Raw genomic sequence first — 19,051 nt, 5'->3', positions numbered from 1 at the left:
ACACAACACATTAATTGTCTTTGATCAGAATTTCGGTGCTTCCATAATGTGCGATAAACACCTCCGCACTGGTCATGCAATTCTATCTCTATTGACTGTCAGCTGTATGAAATACTTTGTTAGGAATGTTCAATGCAATAGGTATTCAAATTTAAGGTACAAAACTATTCGTAACACTCCCCCACCGTATCACTTCATATAAGTTGAAGTTTTACAATTTTCAATCTTAAATTTTGAATACATACTTCTAAAACAGTTAACTGTCATGTCATTACTTATTTTCATCTGTAAACATATACAACTGCCAACTTAATTCTAATACAAATATTACTTATTACAATTTGATTAAGTTTTGAACATCTCTAACCACTGAGCTCAATTAGAGCTGCAGTAAACGCGAACAAGTACCTACTCCGATTTTTGTTTAATACTCCACTGCACTGGGACGTCACGCATCAATTTTGACAGGTACTGGTCCTGTTGTTTACAGTTTGGACTAAGTACTTTTTTCGAATCATTCTTATTTTGTAAAAGTTTGCTGCGAGGAGAGGTCAAATCCACTGCAGATACCCACGGATCGTATTATTCTATCTTCCTACCGTGGAAAATCGTCAACATCAGAATGCTGGTGATAGAAATGCAAAGATGAAAAAATTATGGAAAAACGACTAAGTCCGAAACGTAAACAACAGGACCAGCAGCTGTCAAATAAGTGAGGTTAGGCTCGTCATATGCAGTGCTCTATAGCTTCAATGAGCGCTGAATCTAGTAGACTGGGACGTGCTCACAAAACTCATTTCTAGCGTAACATTTGAAAAGGGCCTATCTGCAAAACGTAAACATTGAGAAATTCTCAATTTAAGATTCCGTACCATATTTATAATTCCTATTTTAAACCCATTCGCATTTTTACTAGTTTCATACTTGTGTTCGACACCCATTAAAGTCTGTTGCGTGGCCCATTATGTTTCTAATCTCAAATAACACAACAACTCGTAAAAATTGTTGAATTCATACATCATCGGCAGATAGGCCCTTTTATGAATCTTCAAACCAGTTATGCCCTTTCAGTTAGGCCCTTTGATTGAACATGGTTTCAGTTAGGCCCTTTTATAATTTGCTAATTTTATTGATTTTTGAATTGGTTTGCATAAATCTTGAACAAAATTTAGCGATTATGTGCTATATAATAGCTAAATATTGGAAATTTTCGGTTGAAGATTCAGTACCATATTGATTATTCCTATTTCAAACCCATTCGCTTTTTACTAGTTTCATACTTGGGGAAGATCCAAAAATGACGTCCATCGTTTTTCGGGATTTCTAGAACCCTTCTACCCCCTCTGTCACGCTTTTTCCAATACCCAATCCATGCACTGTCACATTTTCGTACATCCCCCCATTGGAGCAGGCCCCAATTGATGGACGTCATTTTCGGATAACCCCTTGTGTTCGACACTTATAATGGTCTATTACGTGGCTCACAACGATTTGAATTTCAAATAGCACAATAACTTGTAAAAATAGTTCAATTCAAACATCATCCGCAGATAGGCCCTTTTACGAATTTTCAAATCAGTTTGACCCTTTTTGAATTTGCTAATTTTATTGATTATTGAAGTGATTTGCATAATTCTTCGACAGCATTTAATGATTATGTGAGAAAACAACACAATATCATACAAGCTAAATATTGGAAACTATTCTATACAAAATCAGCAACATATTGATTATTGATATTTCAAACCTATTCACTTTTTTTTTACTAGTTTTATACTTGTGTTAGACACTCATTATGGCCCAGAACGTTAGTAATCTCAAATAGCATAACGACTCGTGAAAATGGTTGCATTCAAATATCATCAGCAGTTAGGCTCTTTAATGAATCTTCAAACCAGTTAGGCCCTTCGATTGGACATGGCTTCAGTTAGGCCCCTCCAGTTAGGCCCTTTTATTAAACATAGTTCCAGTTAAGCACTATTGGAATTTGTTGATTTTATTGCTTATTGAAGTGATTTTCATAGTACTTAAATAAAATAAAGCGAGAGAAAAACAATGTAATAGCTAAATGTTGGATATTCTCGGTTGAAGGTTCAGTACCTTATTGATTATATGTATTCACTTTTTTACTTGTTTTATACTTGAGGGCCTTCCTTAGCCGAGCAGTTTAAGTCCGCGGCTACAAAGCATAGCAATTCTGAATGTATCTGAGTTCCATTCCCGGTCGGTCCAGGTTTTTTCGTAATGGAAATTTCCTTTACTTTCCTGAATATAGAGTACCTTCGTACTTGTCACACGATATACGAATGCGAAAATGGCAACTTGTCAAAGAAAGCTCTCAGTTTATAACTGTGGAAGTACTCATTGAACACAAAGCTTAGAAGCAGGCTCTGTCCCAGTGAGGACGTAATGCCAACAAGAAGTATAAGAATTCTTGCAGGGCTGTTACCAAAACAAACGAATTTGTTTTTGTGAAAATCGCGATTTTTGGAACTCGATCCACAACTAGAGGCAACAAATAAAAATTAACAAATAAAAATTATTCAAAATTTTTAATGTAATTGATTTTTTTTTTCAGGATAAAAAATCAGTTTTTCAACTAACTTCGCATTGAGATTATGATAAAACTAGTAAAAAAGAGAATGGGCTTGAAATAGGAATCAATATAGTACAAATTATTTGATTGTTTGCGGAAAAAGGGGCATCGGAAGATTGTGATAAGCGTTGACCTGCAGTAGGTACAGGCAGTGATGTGAAAAACTCAATTTCTCACAACTCACGCTTGAGATTTTTCATGCGTGAGTTGTCAATCATGCAACTCAGCAGTCAAAAAATCATGGATGAATTGGCTCACCTTTTTAACTCATTGTCTCGTATTTCGACAGTTTACACACACACGGCAATAATTTCTTGTTAGTCTGGTAAAATTATGTTAATCCTTTCTAACGTTAACAACAACATTCGGGTTTCACGAGTTTTTGCCGGGTTTTGCGACTGAATCATTTTTTACGATTTGAGTTGATTGAGTTGATTTTGCGTCAAAATCTCAAGCGTGAGATAGGCGAAACGGATCTCTAATGAGTTTGCTCTCACGGGAGAGCGTATATATTGAGATTTTGAGTGTGAGTCTATCAACACTGGGTACAGGTCCGTCACACTCGGGCTCAGATTGGGTACCACTTCTAGTACTGCATTTGGTCCCTCGGTAGTGCAAAAGGTACCCAAGTTTGACAGATCGCAGTACACTTTGAACGGCATTCTAGATTACCTTATGAGCCATAAAATTTCGAGCAACTGCAAGGGACATGGGGGTCTTTAATTTGTCTTTGGTAGGTAGTCAACACACGGGTTTCCTGCTCTCTTTTTGATCCAATTACCATCACGAGTGTTGTGTGCAGATCATGTCATTCATAAATATGACTTCTGCTCGCGTTGTCGAATATCTCCTTCTTCAGGTCATAGCTGGCAACTAGTCACATCGATGACTTATTATGGATCATAGTAAACAACTCTTTGATCAGTAGATTCCGTTGCATCTCGCGGTGGAAGTCTATTTCGAGATCTAGGTAGTTATTTTGCTGGATCATAAGCCGCCATCGGGAAGGCGATTGTTGATGATCATTTCATTACGAAATTCTTTTTAGTGTTGCGGGAGGCGTTGAACAGCATCTTCGGACCGATTCTTACAGCAGAAACACAACACATTAATTGTCTTTGATCAGAATTTCGGTGCTTCCATAATGTGCGATAAACACCTCCGCACTGGTCATGCAATTCTATCTCTATTGACTGTCAGCTGTATAGAATACCGTTTTGATTCATATTACGGACAGCTTCAAATTCCGGACAGTCTCGTTTGTATGGGAAACATTTCACACGAAATGTTTCAATTTTCGCCGTCCAAAAGTTCTCATTTTCGAGGCTCGTTTTATTATTTTTTTTTCCATAAATATCATTGCAAATTTATAATGCCCAACTACCTTAGACGTCTCTTAAGTGGTTGAACGATTTCAATTGATGATTTGACTGTTCTATTTATGATTATCATGAGCTGTCCGTAATTCGAATCAAAGCGTCCGGAATATGAGGCAAAAGTGAGGGAGCGTCCGGAATAAGAATCATGAAAAGGTCACACGTATTGATTTATTTAAAATTATTCAAGTTGCGGACGCGTATTCTTTACCCACCATCCGAAAGTTAAGGGCTTCCGACGCTCGATAACGCTAAAAAATCATACAGAATGATTTATTTTGTATGGTCCATGCTGGGTTATACTTCACTGAGGCCTTAAGTGTCCGTAATATGAATCAAAACGGTACTTTGTTAGGAATGTTCAATGCAATAGGTATTCAAATTTAAGGTACGAAACTATTCGTAACACATATATATTTATAACGAAAAAAAACATCTCTGAACCGAATTGATGTGGTGACGGACCTGGTGTAGAACACACGTCGAGGACCTGGGATCGAATCCCATTCTGGAGGTAGTCACTTATGACTCAAAAAGTTATAGTGGCGATTTCATTTGGAAGATAAGTGAAGCTGTTGGTCTCGAAATGAACTATCCCAGGGTTAAAAATCTCGTCAACAAAGACAAACAAAAATAATTGATGTAATGTCCATATAAACTACGTAAGACGCCAAAAATATTGGCGCAAGAAAAAATAATAAAAATAAATAAAATAAAGGGTCATATTATAAACACTTATAGAAGAATAAAAAGCGTGTCTTGAAACAATCTTCAGTATGAATAAAGTTTTACGTTTATTCTACAGAAACAAATAGTAACATGGTCTTATTATCTTTTCAATCTAAAAACTTAAGAAAATTGGTGTCAACATAACATTGAAAAAAATCATTGTTACTATATGTAAAGGAATTTAAATGTTCACAGTTTTGCTGTCACATTTGAATGCAACTGCTTCACTGTCATCTACTTACTAGCAGATTATATCTGGTCCCGACGTCTCGGAGACAAAAATTTATCGAATGGCTTATAAATTTGAATATGAAACATTTAGAAGCTCGCGAAAAATGTATACAAACAAAAGTTCGTTTACTGCACCATTGTTTATTTTCGAGATTTTTTTTTGTGAACTTTACCATAACTCTCATACCCAAACATTTCCCAGTAACAACGATTCGCTCTAGATAATAGATCACAAAATATCGCAGCTTGTTTTAAAATATGAAAAAACTTTGGTTTTCTAATTAACAATACCACTACAAATAGATCAAGCCAGTTTTTCTGGTTCTAAAACATGCTTCAATTAATTTCAATATCGGGAAAAGCAAAAAGGAAACAGTATGGCAGTATGTGACGTATTAAAATTACATATCGCTATTGCCTATCAAACAATGGTCATCCATAAATTTATATTCAAAGTACATTTAATGCTTCTAGTATCATAAGTGTTTGATACTAAAAACTAGTTTCAACTGTATTGTCATTTCTTCTCCATTTTTTTCGGGGGGGGGGGGGTTTCCAAGCCCATGATTTGTGGGGCCAGGACCCCCCTGGCCCCTCCCTATTTACGCCAATGAGGATAAGCAGTACATCCAATCCGTGGATGTAGTGCCCTCAATGAATGGCAGCTTTTAGAATAACTCTGATGCCTTCTTCCAACACACGAAGCTTCATGCTTACACAAAACAAGTTCAATAGAAGACATTTCAGTGACTTCGGCAATATTGGCCACCTCCTGCCATGGGATGTGGTGCTCTCAGGGAAGAGGCCACTTTTAGAATAATCTTGAATCCTTCCTTGCGACACACCAAATCGCATGTTTTCACAAACCAAGCTGAGTGAAAAAAAGGCTTCTGAAGACCTTGTTAAACTACTGGCATATTTCGTCATTGTCTCCTTTGTTTTGTAAAACCATGATATAGTTTTTATGTCGCAAGAAAAGTTTAAGAATACAGGTCGGACTCGATTATCCGGGAATTGATTATCCAGAATTTCAGACTCTTTTATCCGGAATATGTTGTTTGATATACTTGTTTTTTTTTTCAGTTTTTATGTATAAATGGCTTAGCAGTTTTGGACGTAGGTAGGCAAAGAGGGGTTTGAAAAAGAGTTTTTTGTTTTGTATGCTGGTCAAAACATTTGTTCTCTTCTCAAGACCCCTAATATTCCTCTCTGGCTAGCACTACATCATATAAATAAATGAAATAACGAAAAAATAATAGATCAGTTCTTTTATCGCAAATTGTATTTTTTCTATTAGTGATTCGATTATTCGGACGATTCGATTATTCTTAGTGAAAATAATCGATACTCCGAATAATCCAGTCAGACCAGTAGGTGGCCAGTAGGTGCCAGTAGGTGGCCAATGTTCTCAGAAGTCATTGAAATGTCTTCTGTGGAACTTGTTTTGCCAAACCATGAAGTTTGGTGTGTCGCAAGGAAGAATTCAGAATTATTCTAAAAATGTCCACTTACCTGAGGGCACTACACAGTGTTGTGAAAAACTCAATTTCTCACAACTCACGCTTGAGATTTTTCATGCGTGAGTTGTCAATCATGCAACTCAGCAGTCAAAAAATCATGGATGAGTTGGCTCACCTTTTTGACTCATTGTCACGTAGTTCCACAGTTTACTCACACAGGGCAACAATTTCTTGTTAGTCTGGTAAAATTAAATTAAGCCTTTCTAACGTAAACAACAACATTCGGGTTTCACGAGTTTTTGCCGGGCTTTTCGACTGAATCATTTTTTACGGTTTGAGTTGATTGAGTTGATTTTGCATTAAAATCTCAAGCGTGAGATTTGCGAAGCAGATCTCTAATGAGTTTGCTCTCACGGGAGAGCGCATTGATTGAGATTTTGAGTGTGAGTCTATCAACACTGGCACTACATTCCCGGAATATGCCAGTAGGTGGCCAATGTTGTCAAAAGTTATTGAAATGTCTTCTGTTGAACTTGTTTTGCGAAACCATGAAGTTTGGTGTGTCGCAAGGAAGAATTCAGAATTATTCTAAAAGTGGCCACTTCCCTGAGGGCACCACATTCCCGGAATATGCCAGTAGGTGGCCAATGTTGTCAGAAGTCATTGAAATGTCTTCTGTTGAACTTGTTTTGCGAAACCATGAAGTTTTGTGTGTCGCAAGGAAGAATTCAGAATTATTCTAAGAGTGGCCACTTCCCTGAGGGCACCACATCCCCGGAATATGCCAGTAGGTGGCCAATGTTGTCAGAAGTCATTGAAATGCCTTCTGTTAAACTTGTTTTGCCAAACCATGAAGATTGGTGTGTCGCAAGGAAGAATTCAGAATTATTCTAAAAGTGGCCACTTCCCTGAGGGCACCACATTCCCGGAATATGCCAGTAGGTGGCCAATGTGTCAGAAGTCATTGAAATGCCTTCTGTTGAACTTGTTTTGCCAAACCATGAAGATTGGTGTGTCGCAAGGAAGAATTCAGAATTATTCTAAAAGTGGCCACTTCCCTAAGTACCACATTCCCGGAATATGCCAGTAGATGGCCAATGTTGTCAAAAGTTATTGAAATGTCTTCTGTTGAACTTGTTTTGCGAAACCATGAAGTTTTGTGTGTCGCAAGGAAGAATTCAGAATTATTCTAAGAGTGGCCACTTCCCTGAGGGCACCACATCCCCGGAATATGCCAGTAGGTGGCCAATGTTGTCAGAAGTCATTGAAATATCTTCTGTTGAACTTATTTTTTGCGAAACCATGAAGTTTGGTGTGTCGCAAGGAAGAATTCAGAATGAAAATGAAAATGGCCACTTACCTGAGGGCACCACATTCCCGGAATATGCCAGTAGGTGGCCAATGTTGTCAAAAGTGTGTCACAAGGAAGAATTCAGAATTATTCTAAAAGTGGCTACTTCCCTGAGGGCACCACATCCCCGGAATATGCCAGTAGGTGGCCAATGTTGTCAGATGTTATTGAAATGTCTTCTGTTGAAGTTGTTTTGCAAAACCATGAAGTTTGGTGTGTCGCAAGGAAGGCTTCAGATATATTCCAAAAGTGGTCACTTCCCTGAGGGTACCACATACCCGGAATATGCCATTAGATGGCAAATGTTTTCAGAAGTCATTGAAATGTTTTCTATTGAACATGTTTTGCAAAATCATAAAGTTTGATGTGCCGCAAGAAAGGTTTCAGAATAATTCTAAACGTGGCCACCTCTCAGGAAATTGCGCCCCCCTCTACTGGAAATTCCTGGGTATCCAGATCCAATTATGTGCCCTCTAGATGGTAAGAATCTATCTGAAATTATGTTCATAAATAATTGATGCAATGTTTAAAACCACCACAATGACTGAAGCTTTCCAAGTTGGTGTAAAATTTACTGATAAAATTGTAATTGGATTACGTTTCTCTAATTGATCCAAATATTGTTTAAATATTTTGAATTATGCTTGTTCTTTGAATGGCAAAGAGGACGAGCTGTTTAATTTTCTAACAGCTAATAAGACACATACAGAAGTTATTACTGTAACTTATTTTCTTAACCTGGATTCAAGCTCGAAAGAAATCCAAACATTTTTGTTTATCGTAATGATCGACTGGATGGAGCATGTGGTGGAGTTGCAATCATCATTCATTGGCGCATAAAAGATCCACTTTTTTCGTCATTTGAAACTAAAGTTTTTGAAACTTTGTGTGTTTGTGTTGAAACACAACTTGGTAAATACACTCCCATAGCTGTCTATTTGGCGTTTCCATGTACTGGGTAGCAAGTTAATTTACTTCAAACTGACTTGCGGGAATTGACTCGGTTTAAGTCAAAAAAAAAGTCCATTGAATACGTGTGGATACGAGTAACTGACACTGAAGAAGGCTATACGAGGTAGTCGAAATAAGGGTATCTGTCAAAGATAAGCAATTATGTGGAATTAAAAGATACAAGGTACTCCTATCTACTTTTTGACTCTCTATTGAGACTCTGCTCAGAGGGTGTTCAAATACATCAAAAATAATCTGAAGCAATGCTTCAATAGTACAAAATCGAAAGAGGTGTATGCATATTCTTCTTCGCTTTCCACAATTTACAGAGTGAAATCAGATATCAAGTTATGAATGGAATCGGATTGAAGTGAAACAAACGAATCATAGAATCAAAAATATGGTACATTCTGTAGAAAGGCATTGTCAGACTGAGGATAAAAGGATTGATTGTAATAAATTTCGAACTTCCGGAATCATTTTGCCGTTTGTCATTCATAACTGTTGAAGCCTCCAACAAGTAAAAATTTCCACTAGTGGTGTATGTTATCTCTTTCGCACGCCATATGAGATATTGGGAATTGATCTATAGTTTGATAAATGTTGCCGACTAACAGTTTCAAACTACTATTGAATAATAATTTGCATTTGAAGCTTGTAGTCATATCCAATTGATTTGAAGGCAAATAACCGAAAACAAAAAATACGTCAGCGAAAAACAAAGGAGATTCAATGCATTTTTTTAATCATCTTCAACAAACCACGCATTTATAAAAATCAGTTTTCTGAAGATTTTAAGATATTTAACGGCAAAATTAAAATTTGTTCGATTCATCCGGAATCAATAATTGTAACGTTGAATACTTCATAAGGATTTCAAGAACCCGAACTGTTTGGTTTTTAACACAAATAGATACACCAGTAATAAACATTACATCTGTGTGCGATTCAATACGTGACATATTGCTGCGAGAGCTATTACACATTAATTCAATTCCCTCCGATCGACAAATGACCACTCCATCGGAGATGCATTCCCCCAAGGTATCGAATATGTAATTATCACGCAATAAATTTTACTGTCAACCGCCGTAACCACACTACAAACACGAGCCAAAGGTAAATGTACCAACACCATTCATAAATATGACGACTTCACGTTGCCCTGTATTGATTGGGCTTTGGAAAATGGACTGAACTAGGCGAAACAACCTTAATATTGGAAAACAAGATATGCTTAGCCATTGCAAAACCAAAAACATGCTCAAATGTCTCTCGGTCATCAATAAATCAACCACCTGTATCTGGTACCATTGCACCATCTTCACTCCCACAAACCGCCCACAAAGCTGCCGCCTCTCCGTTACACGTGTTTGACCATTGTCCTTCCCCCTTTTTTTCCTGTTTCGTTCCAGTGGCAAACTAACACTCAAGTCGGGATATGCTATCTGATGTACCGGTTAATCGTGGCCATTCTGCTGCTGGCAGTGCTCGCCTGTTCTGCCCTGGACATTGGCCGATCGGAACCCATGCTGGAACATCACTACGCCAAATGGTGGATCTACCTGACGCACTGGGCACTGATAGCGTGCGCCCTGCAGGCCTGGCTGGCTGCAATTATCGTTACCAAAGGCCTGATGATTGACCGGAACGAGTTCGGTAAATGTCTTTCTTGGCGGTGGTCTATGATGGCACTAAATACAGTTACGGACAAAACAATAAGACCACATCATATATATATGCCTCTGTGAAAGAAAAAAAGCTAAAACTCTTACCGCTCAGCGAGTACTTAACGGATTTGAATTATTGTTTGTAAGTAAACTCGTACACATATCTTGTTTCTAAAAGTGACCAAAGAATCTCGGGAATGTTCCTGTGGCCAAAATTATTTCGGTGGATCACTCGGACAGGTCAGGTGAAAAGAGTGATGTGCTTTTGTTCCCCTGGAGGCAAGTGAATTTAAAATCTAAGATAGTTTCCTGAATCGGCTATATTGAGGCCACTATATCAAAAAAATTGAAAAAAAAACTCATCAGTGTGAACTTTTTGAGAAACGATTAAATTGGATAACTATGCTTCCTGCATTCGATTGATCATACAAATTACCAATTTCGGGTCCTCGGAACGCTTCAAATTTTCTAAAAAGTGGTCAACTTGTATCTTAACATCTGTGCCAAGCTTATGGAAACGCATTTTTGTGAACTATTATGTTTGATATCTACTTTTCGAGAAGTGAAGCGGTTTAGTATCCATCAAATCTATAGCCGGTCCTTTAAGATATTTAGTCCAAGTGGCCGGTATATTCTAAACGGACCAAAACTTTTTTCAATGTTGGATATTAGATCTTAATTACGTTTACAATTTAAAATGATTATCATTGCAAATAAATGAAGATTGCTTGGCATGTCCCAAAAATAGTTCTTTTTTACCCGACCTGATCTAGTGATCAACCGAAATAACTCCGGCCACAGAAATATTCCCGAGTTCTGTCTGCCACTTTTGGAGAAAAAAGATATGTATGTGTACGAGTATACTGACAAAAAATAAGTATTCGCTGAAGGGTGAGGGTTTTAGTATTTTTGTTTTCACTCAAGCCTATACGGCCCATCTCATCAATCCACTAATTTATTAAATAAAATAATTATTATGGCCAGAAAAAATTGATACATATATTCTGAATTTAAAAAAATAAGTGACTAAATCATATGACCAGCATAGAAATATCTGAATCATATCAGAATTTTCCAAGGCTTCGATTCTTTGTTATCCCTGTGGAATGCCCCGAATATATCTAAGACTTGCTATAAAACGCACATCCTAGTAGAAGGAACATTTACCTCTCGATCCAATACTTTTTCTTATTTCTGGTGCTAAGTCTCAACTAGGACAAAGTCTGCTTCTCTGATTATTATTCTTATGAGCACTTTCACAGATTTTAACAGAAGGCTTTCCTTGTCAATGACCAATTTTGCATTTGAATATCGTGTTGCAAATTTCAAAGACTCTCTTTGTCTTCTATTGAAGTCGAAAAAAAATACATTGCAACAAAATCCTTGACGGTGTGAATCGAACCCACGACCCACAGCATGATCTTGATGAATAGCAGCGCGATTATCGCTCCGGCTATCTTGATCCCTAAATCATCTATGTTGGGCTTATGAAAAAAAATAATGCCTGCGTATTTTTTAACATTGATTTGTATGCTAATCTAGCCGAAGCTTCAAGCTTTACATAAATTCCGCAAACAATATAAGCTTGAAAAATCTTATTTTATTGAAAATAAAAATGTCAAAAACGATTTTGTTGTTAATTTCTAATAAGCATTTTCAATTCAACGATATAAAAAATATAAATTGCATGCATTAAGGGTAGAACACCTAAATATAAGCGATTTTAAAAGACTTTCTCCATTCTGTACTGGTACATGGTGTTTTAGTGTTAAAATAATTCAAAAACTATATGACTTATTGCAGTTTTTGTTTCAATATTTGGCCTTAAAGATCATAAATTTAGTTAGTAACTGCATTTTAGACACTACCAACAATTCTTTACATGAGTACTCAATGTTACCCCAAATCAAATTTCCATATTTTTTCTAACATGCTTGAAACATCCCGAGAACAAAAAAATCTAATCAAGATCTTCATGATCTTGTTTCAAAAATATAAAACGTACATTTCAATTTTACTATTATTTTTTTAAAAATATCGGTATAGCTAATCAATGTTACCCCGTAACGTGAAACTTCTTAGTCATCAAATCAAACAGTATGTGCAGATTGAACTATGAAGTAGCGTATTTAACGTCCTGTAGATTTGTACCCTCAATTCAAACTTTCAGCATGATTTACCAAGCCAAACATTTCTTTTGAAATAATCATGATAAGGTATTGAAACGAATATAAATAAATTAGAAGAATAAATCACAAAATGGTATAATAAATTGATTTCTTCTGAATAATTTGTTCATTTATATTGATACAGTGCCAAAAATGTTCATGTAGACAAAATCGAACAGTTCTTTTTATTAAAACTTTTATCACCATAATAATGACCATGAATTAAGTTCAACTATTTTGAACATAATAAGCCTTAAAAAGGCCCACAGAGACATTGAGATTAACAGGATTGGTGACTGGCAAATGATTTTTTTGTATAGGGGAAGACCTAGCACTAGTTTTCGACCCATCCATACGACTGGCCTGCTTTGTAAATGAAAATCCGAAAATTGACACATAGCTAACCGATAGTAGGGTAATTTACGGCTTCGGCACCATTCGGCTATTATCTGGAACCAAAATTGAAACACCAAATTCACTGATTTTTTCTATAAAAACACACCAATGAAAACATTCAATTGATTCTTTGTTACTGTCTGTTTTACCCTGACGAAAATTACAAAAGAAGCGCGACATTGTCTTAAACTGCCGAAAATACGTAAATTCCTCTAATTCGGAAAAGGTTATCGGTAAAAATGTTTTCGATGTGTTTTTTTTTTTACGGGGAACGATGATATTAACAATATTCAATTGTTAAAGTCACGTGATATTGATGATATTTAAGAGCCCTGGTATCGACTAACAGAGGGATCAAAGTATGCTAGATTAAATGGACCGCGCATTTCATCGACTTAATATCGAGTAAGAGAGAGTAGACTGTAATTTTGAATATTCAGGTAATAAATACGATCAAATCGTACTTGTTAAAATCTAGGCATTTTGTTAAAAATCACAATTATTTTGACTTGACAAATTAAAACAGTTGGAAATTACTTTTCAATCTTCAAATAATAGCATACTGCTGATGAAGATTGGTTTACATCACATCAAGACTGGTCTCGGAAAAAAGAGACGCACAAAAATGATCCCCAAAAATTCTAGTGTATTTGACGGGTTCGCCTTCCGGGGCCGGGATTGTGTCCGTCCATGACGAGACAGCCTGGCCAGTCACGGTACAGCTTCTGCGCACGCAATTCGGCCACCGTGTTGTGCTTATCAGTCCGGTTTGGCACTTTCCTGACACGTAGCCCAGCACACTTCACGGTTTCAAATTCAGTCTATCCTTGAAATGAAACTGAAAATGTATTAGAAAAAAAGGAAAACAATGTTTGCGTATAGCCTTGTAATCCTATTTGAATAGAGATGTTTAAAACCCGGTAAAAAAATATGTATCGCCTTTAATTTGAACTTGAAAAAGATTTAGAACATGTTCATATGTTTTGATCACGCATCCATTTATCCTTTTTTAATTATGAATGTACTGATTTAAACGTAATGTGAACAAACTACAATATTAGTCTTGCATCTACTGTCCCCCAGTTTCGGATAGCTTGATTTGTTACAAGAAATCTTTAAATTTTTTTCAGCAATGTCTCACAAAAAATCATTTTGATGAGTTTTGTCAATCATAGTATCAAACATGCAATAAAAATAAGAGGAATGATTATTGATACCAATAATGAAAGAGGCGCAATTTTATATAATTTATGCAAAGGAGTGTGGAATGTTTTGAATTTTGCAATTAATTACAATTTTTGGAGTGGAAACATTCAACGATTTACACACTTAAAAAATGATACGTTTATAGATTGTGTCCGGAATTGAAATCCATCTATTAAGATTGGCTAGTTTGGTACTAAAATACAGAATCAAAATAGAAAAGTCAAAATTTCCCATAGAGTAAAGTGGGGCAAAAGTTCGAGTGGGGTAAGAGTTTCTTTTTAAGATTTCTTGCTCCATTCAAAACAAATCTTATAAATGGTTTGGTGGTTCGAATGCTATTCAAGCTAGAGACTTTCAATCCAAATATCATAAAAATCGATTGAGATTTGGAAAAGTTATGGCTATTTATTGTTTTTCTACGTGAATATTGTAATTTTTGGTCAAACTTTTGTTGCATGGAACCAATTGAAGATAAAATCTTTTTCAATATTTTATGTAAGGGCGTTTCTAGGCCTATCATAAGGTTGCTCTGAGGTGTATTAGTTTTTGCATAAATGCTTGAAAACAATTTTTGGCCCATAGTGGGGCAAAAGTTCGAATCAGCGGGGCAAAAGTTCGACCCATGTATAAAATCACGGAAAAACTCACAAACTCCCTAAAATCCACATATTATCTTCAAATTTAATTAAATTTGTCTGATCGTGTGAAAACTGTCACTAAAATTTTACATTTCCACTTAGTTTTGCAAAAAACTGCTATTTTTGGATATATTACAATTAACCCAGTTTTGGGCAACTTTTTGATGAAAATTTAGTGTGTATTTTTCGTCAAACCTAAGTTAACGGCTGGTGTAAAGTATGCCTGTCATAAAAGGATCGATATTTTATGTTTTAGCCAGCGAACTTTTGCCCCACACTAGATTCGAACTCTTGCCCCACCGGTGGGGCAAAAGTTCGAATAAGACAATCAATTTTGAAACTGTTATAACTAAAAATGGGTAAATATTTTGACATAAGTTTGTTCAGCAAAATTATAGCCAATATGTTGAAGGTTCACTGTATGGTATTTGTTTTGTTTTAATCGCTATTGTTTTCCTGAAAACTTTGATTATACCACTAAGGTCGAACTTTTGCCCCACCTTACTCTAATGTAAAAAAACTGATAAAAAAAATTAGGTTAAGCGACACAGAATACAGTAGGATTTCGTTTAAGGCATGCTCTGTTTTTGCTATACATCATATACCCCCCCCCCCCCCCATTTCTGGCTACAAAATGGAACCGTTTTTTGGTAACAGTTTTGAATTCCATCAAAATTTGTGATTTTTTGTAAATATTATGGAATTTGTTTGTATTAATCATTTGAACAGCAGATCAGCTTCACGTCGATCGCATTCCTGAGCTCCATTCCAGTCTATATTTTCTCAAACCGTACCAATCAATAGAGATATCTTACGATTGTTTACTCCGGGATAGTCTTGTATTCGCAACATTTCATAAAGTAATTAATAACTATAAGTATCTCAACAAGAGATCCAATATTTTTAAGGTATTCATACTGTGCAGAGAGCACACTTGAGTATGTTGGCAATTGATATAAATCATTATTTCACTCTTCCAATATGAAACAATCCGTTTGAACAAAGCCCAAGCATTAACACAAGAGCAAAAAAAAGTCTATGCCACATTTAAGAAATAAATAATCTTGACAGTAGAATATATGACCCACCGGTTTCTATATGAGTACTGTGTTCCATTTATTTCTCCACTTAAAATGCGTCAAAAAAAGAAACAAAATCAATCAGAATTGCAAATCCAATTTGTTGAAATTGGCGAAATTATATGAGCCAAAAAAGAAGCCAGTAAAACTAAATGTATCCATTACCCAATAAAAATATCCTGAGTTTTACAAACTGCAATCATGGAATGGTATCAATTAAATCAGCTTTTTGTTAACCAATAAAAAAGCAAAGCATTGCTGGTACAGAATCGACGGAGAAACCCCGTTAAACAAAATTGCTGCCTCTTATCAGTATGGATGGGCAGACTATAGAGTGGACGGAAAGTGCTGCCAATCTTGGATTCACCTTTCAATCAGACCTGCAGTGGGAAGGCCTTGTGAATCAGCAATGTGGAAAAATTAACGCATGCCTCAGATCGCTCTATTCTTGCAAGAACATGTTCTTCTGGTGTTCTTATTAGTACACGTCTGAAACTATTCACTAAAGCCAGGCACATTGTCAAAATTCCCATTTTATGGGAGGGAGGCACAGATACACACGAAATATAGAACAACGTTTGTTTGAACTGCAAGATAACTCCAGCTTGCCAACAACAATCAAGGCAGGCTTGGGGAAAATCGCTAGTTTTCTTTTGTTGTGTACTTTCGATCTTTCCTGACAAACATGGAAAAAGGGCCACAATTTTCTATGCACTAAATATCCATTTTCATTGGAAAAAGTAAAACGATGCGTTTTTCAATGCTTTATATTCAATCAGATTGAAAGGTGCTCACGTGACATTGCTTGCATTGTGTGCATGAATTGATTTAAATACGATTTTTGTCACTCTTGATGAAATGTGAAAATGTGTTTTAATCAGTTACGCGCTTTTTCCATGTTAGTCCAATGTTTGAGATCTGGGCTCACAGTGACAGTTCGTGACAGCGGAATCCCGGCTCACTATGACGTACAGAAATTTTGTATTGGTTTCTCCCTCCCAGGTATATACTAAAGCTAGAAGGTGGACGTTTCAGTTTTCTCAAATTGGTGGACCCCTCGTACGCCAGTTAGCTGAACAGTTTGCAGTTTTTTTCCCAGCTTTCTTATGGTAATCTCAGAATTCAAAACACGCGGTGCGCTCATGGTGAAAAACAGGTTTTCTGCAGAAATTTCAGACCGAATTCAAAACGAACGTCAAAATTTGTTTATCTTCGAATGAAAGTTACATCCTTCTTGTAAACGATGCCTATGAGTTTCAAGAAAAATATGAGACATATCACGTGAAAAAAATACCTATTATTAAAACCAGGTGTTTTGCAGTTTCAATTTACGATATTTTTTGTTTTTGAACATAATTTAGAATTTATATTGTTTTAATCGACAAAATTCGCCGTTTTATAGCACCACAATAAGAAATGCGAGCACAGGTGCCAAATATACTTTAATTTCAATAAAATAACTGAGGCATGTGATAAATACAATTTAACTTTATTTTGGGTGTATAAGTAGATCTAAACGCGTTTATTCTTCAGAGCTTAATTCCCTCTTAAGTTTAAATTCTGTATGGCGTTCGATTTTTTTGAATACGATCCATCATTCGATAGCAGTGGTATTCAGGCTAGGATATACTGCGTGCCACATCAAAATGTCAACTTTATGTATTTTCCGCATGAAACAATAAAAAAATCCTGGGAATTCTGAGCTGAGTCTTGCAATTTTGCAACTGGAATCTAGAGATTTTTACGGGATCCTAGGTTTTTCTAGCGGTTTTCAGAGAATTTTCAAGGGTTCAAGGGTTTCCTGTAGGATCCTGAGAATATATCAATGGTTATTGCGGATGCTTCGTGAATTCTTACGGTTCCTAGCAAACTCTTAGGAGTTTGCTACGATACTGTGGTACTGTGGATTTTGAGTATTTCTTGCAAAACCCTGAGAATACTTAATTGGCTCCCAGGCAAAACCTTGGGACAGCTAGCAGCAGCTTAGGACGTCCTAACAGACTTTTGAGCATTCCTATCGAAGACTTGAATATTTTCCCCTATACATACAATTAAAATTTAGTTTTCACACAAAAAATATACCATGGAGAAAGGGGGAGATTGAAAAACCTCGAAAATTGCCTTACATGACCAGCTCCTATAATACCAGTATAACTATTTTTTGTCAGTAACTATTCTATGTTATGAAAAATAAATTTTTGGACAAATTTTTAGAGTTTGAACTGAAGCATAATAGGTTAAGGTAAATGCACTAGTTTAAAGTTTAATCTACTGTTTGATTCAATGAGGAAGAAATTTTACGTAACTTTTAGATATAGGCGGAGAATTCCACAGCGATAACAAATAGAATAGAAGTGTCGTATGTTTTTTAAACAATTTATCTCACTGTTTTATCACTTATTTTTAACCACATTTAAATTAAAACTACAAATTGAACTTTAACCCTTCACTTTTTTTGCAAGTAGTAGTTTTTTTTGTAGTTTTAAACATACTCTAATAATCCCTCCCCTAAATTTAGCTTAGCTTAGCTTAGCTTAGCTTAGACTGACTACACATATCAATGGTTGCTATTCCGTGATTGACCAAAGTCAGTGAAAATGCACAAAGAATCAACTAGAAGTTCGGCTGGGATTGGCCATAATCTTCTTCAGTGTGCATAATTCAGTGCCTCTATTTATACATGGTCAATAACGGCGCCGGCCACGTCCTTGCAGTCAGGTGGGATTGGGGGAAGGAATGTTAGTGTGTAACCTTTGCTATTTGGAGACCGTGTTTGCCTCTGCATCTCCACAAAGGTTACTGGGAGGGATGTTTGTTAATGGGAAGGATCGTTGGGTCACAGGATTCACTTTGATAAGCGATTAGACCATGATAAATAATTATTTGTGAGATATAAACATGCTTATATGTAAATATAATATTTTCATTTGATATGAACAACATCTATGTAGAGAAAAAATATGCCGACACTTGATGTGACGAACGTTTCAAAGTTTGTTGAATAAAGTGAACCTTTTGGAAGTCTACACTTGAAGTGTCGAACCATTCAAAGTTTTTTTTTTAATTACAAAAATAAAGGTAAAAAGAAGAAAGTGTTTTGAAAAAAAAAAATAGACATAAATAATTTATGAATCAGAGTTTATGTCGACACTCACAGTGACGAACCATTCATATTTTTTTGAAAAATCATATTTACGTCT

General features: G+C 36.0%; 1 protein-coding gene across 3 annotated transcripts in view; it reads left to right on the top strand.

Annotated features, from left to right (window-relative positions):
* LOC5566425 (protein rolling stone) overlaps nucleotides 1–19,051 on the top strand; it is a 203,319-nt gene that overhangs the window by 139,978 nt on the left and 44,290 nt on the right. For all 3 annotated transcript variants that reach the window (XM_021844863.1, XM_021844864.1, XM_021844862.1), the window contains one exon: nucleotides 10,110–10,353. In XM_021844863.1, coding sequence (XP_021700555.1) covers nucleotides 10,110–10,353 — 244 coding nt within the window. The remainder of the gene's footprint in view (nucleotides 1–10,109; nucleotides 10,354–19,051) is intronic.

This window comes from Aedes aegypti, chromosome 2, assembly GCF_002204515.2.
Source record: "Aedes aegypti strain LVP_AGWG chromosome 2, AaegL5.0 Primary Assembly, whole genome shotgun sequence".
Classification (NCBI taxonomy): Eukaryota; Metazoa; Arthropoda; class Insecta; order Diptera; family Culicidae; genus Aedes; species Aedes aegypti.
This window is presented reverse-complemented; position numbering and strand designations above follow the sequence as displayed.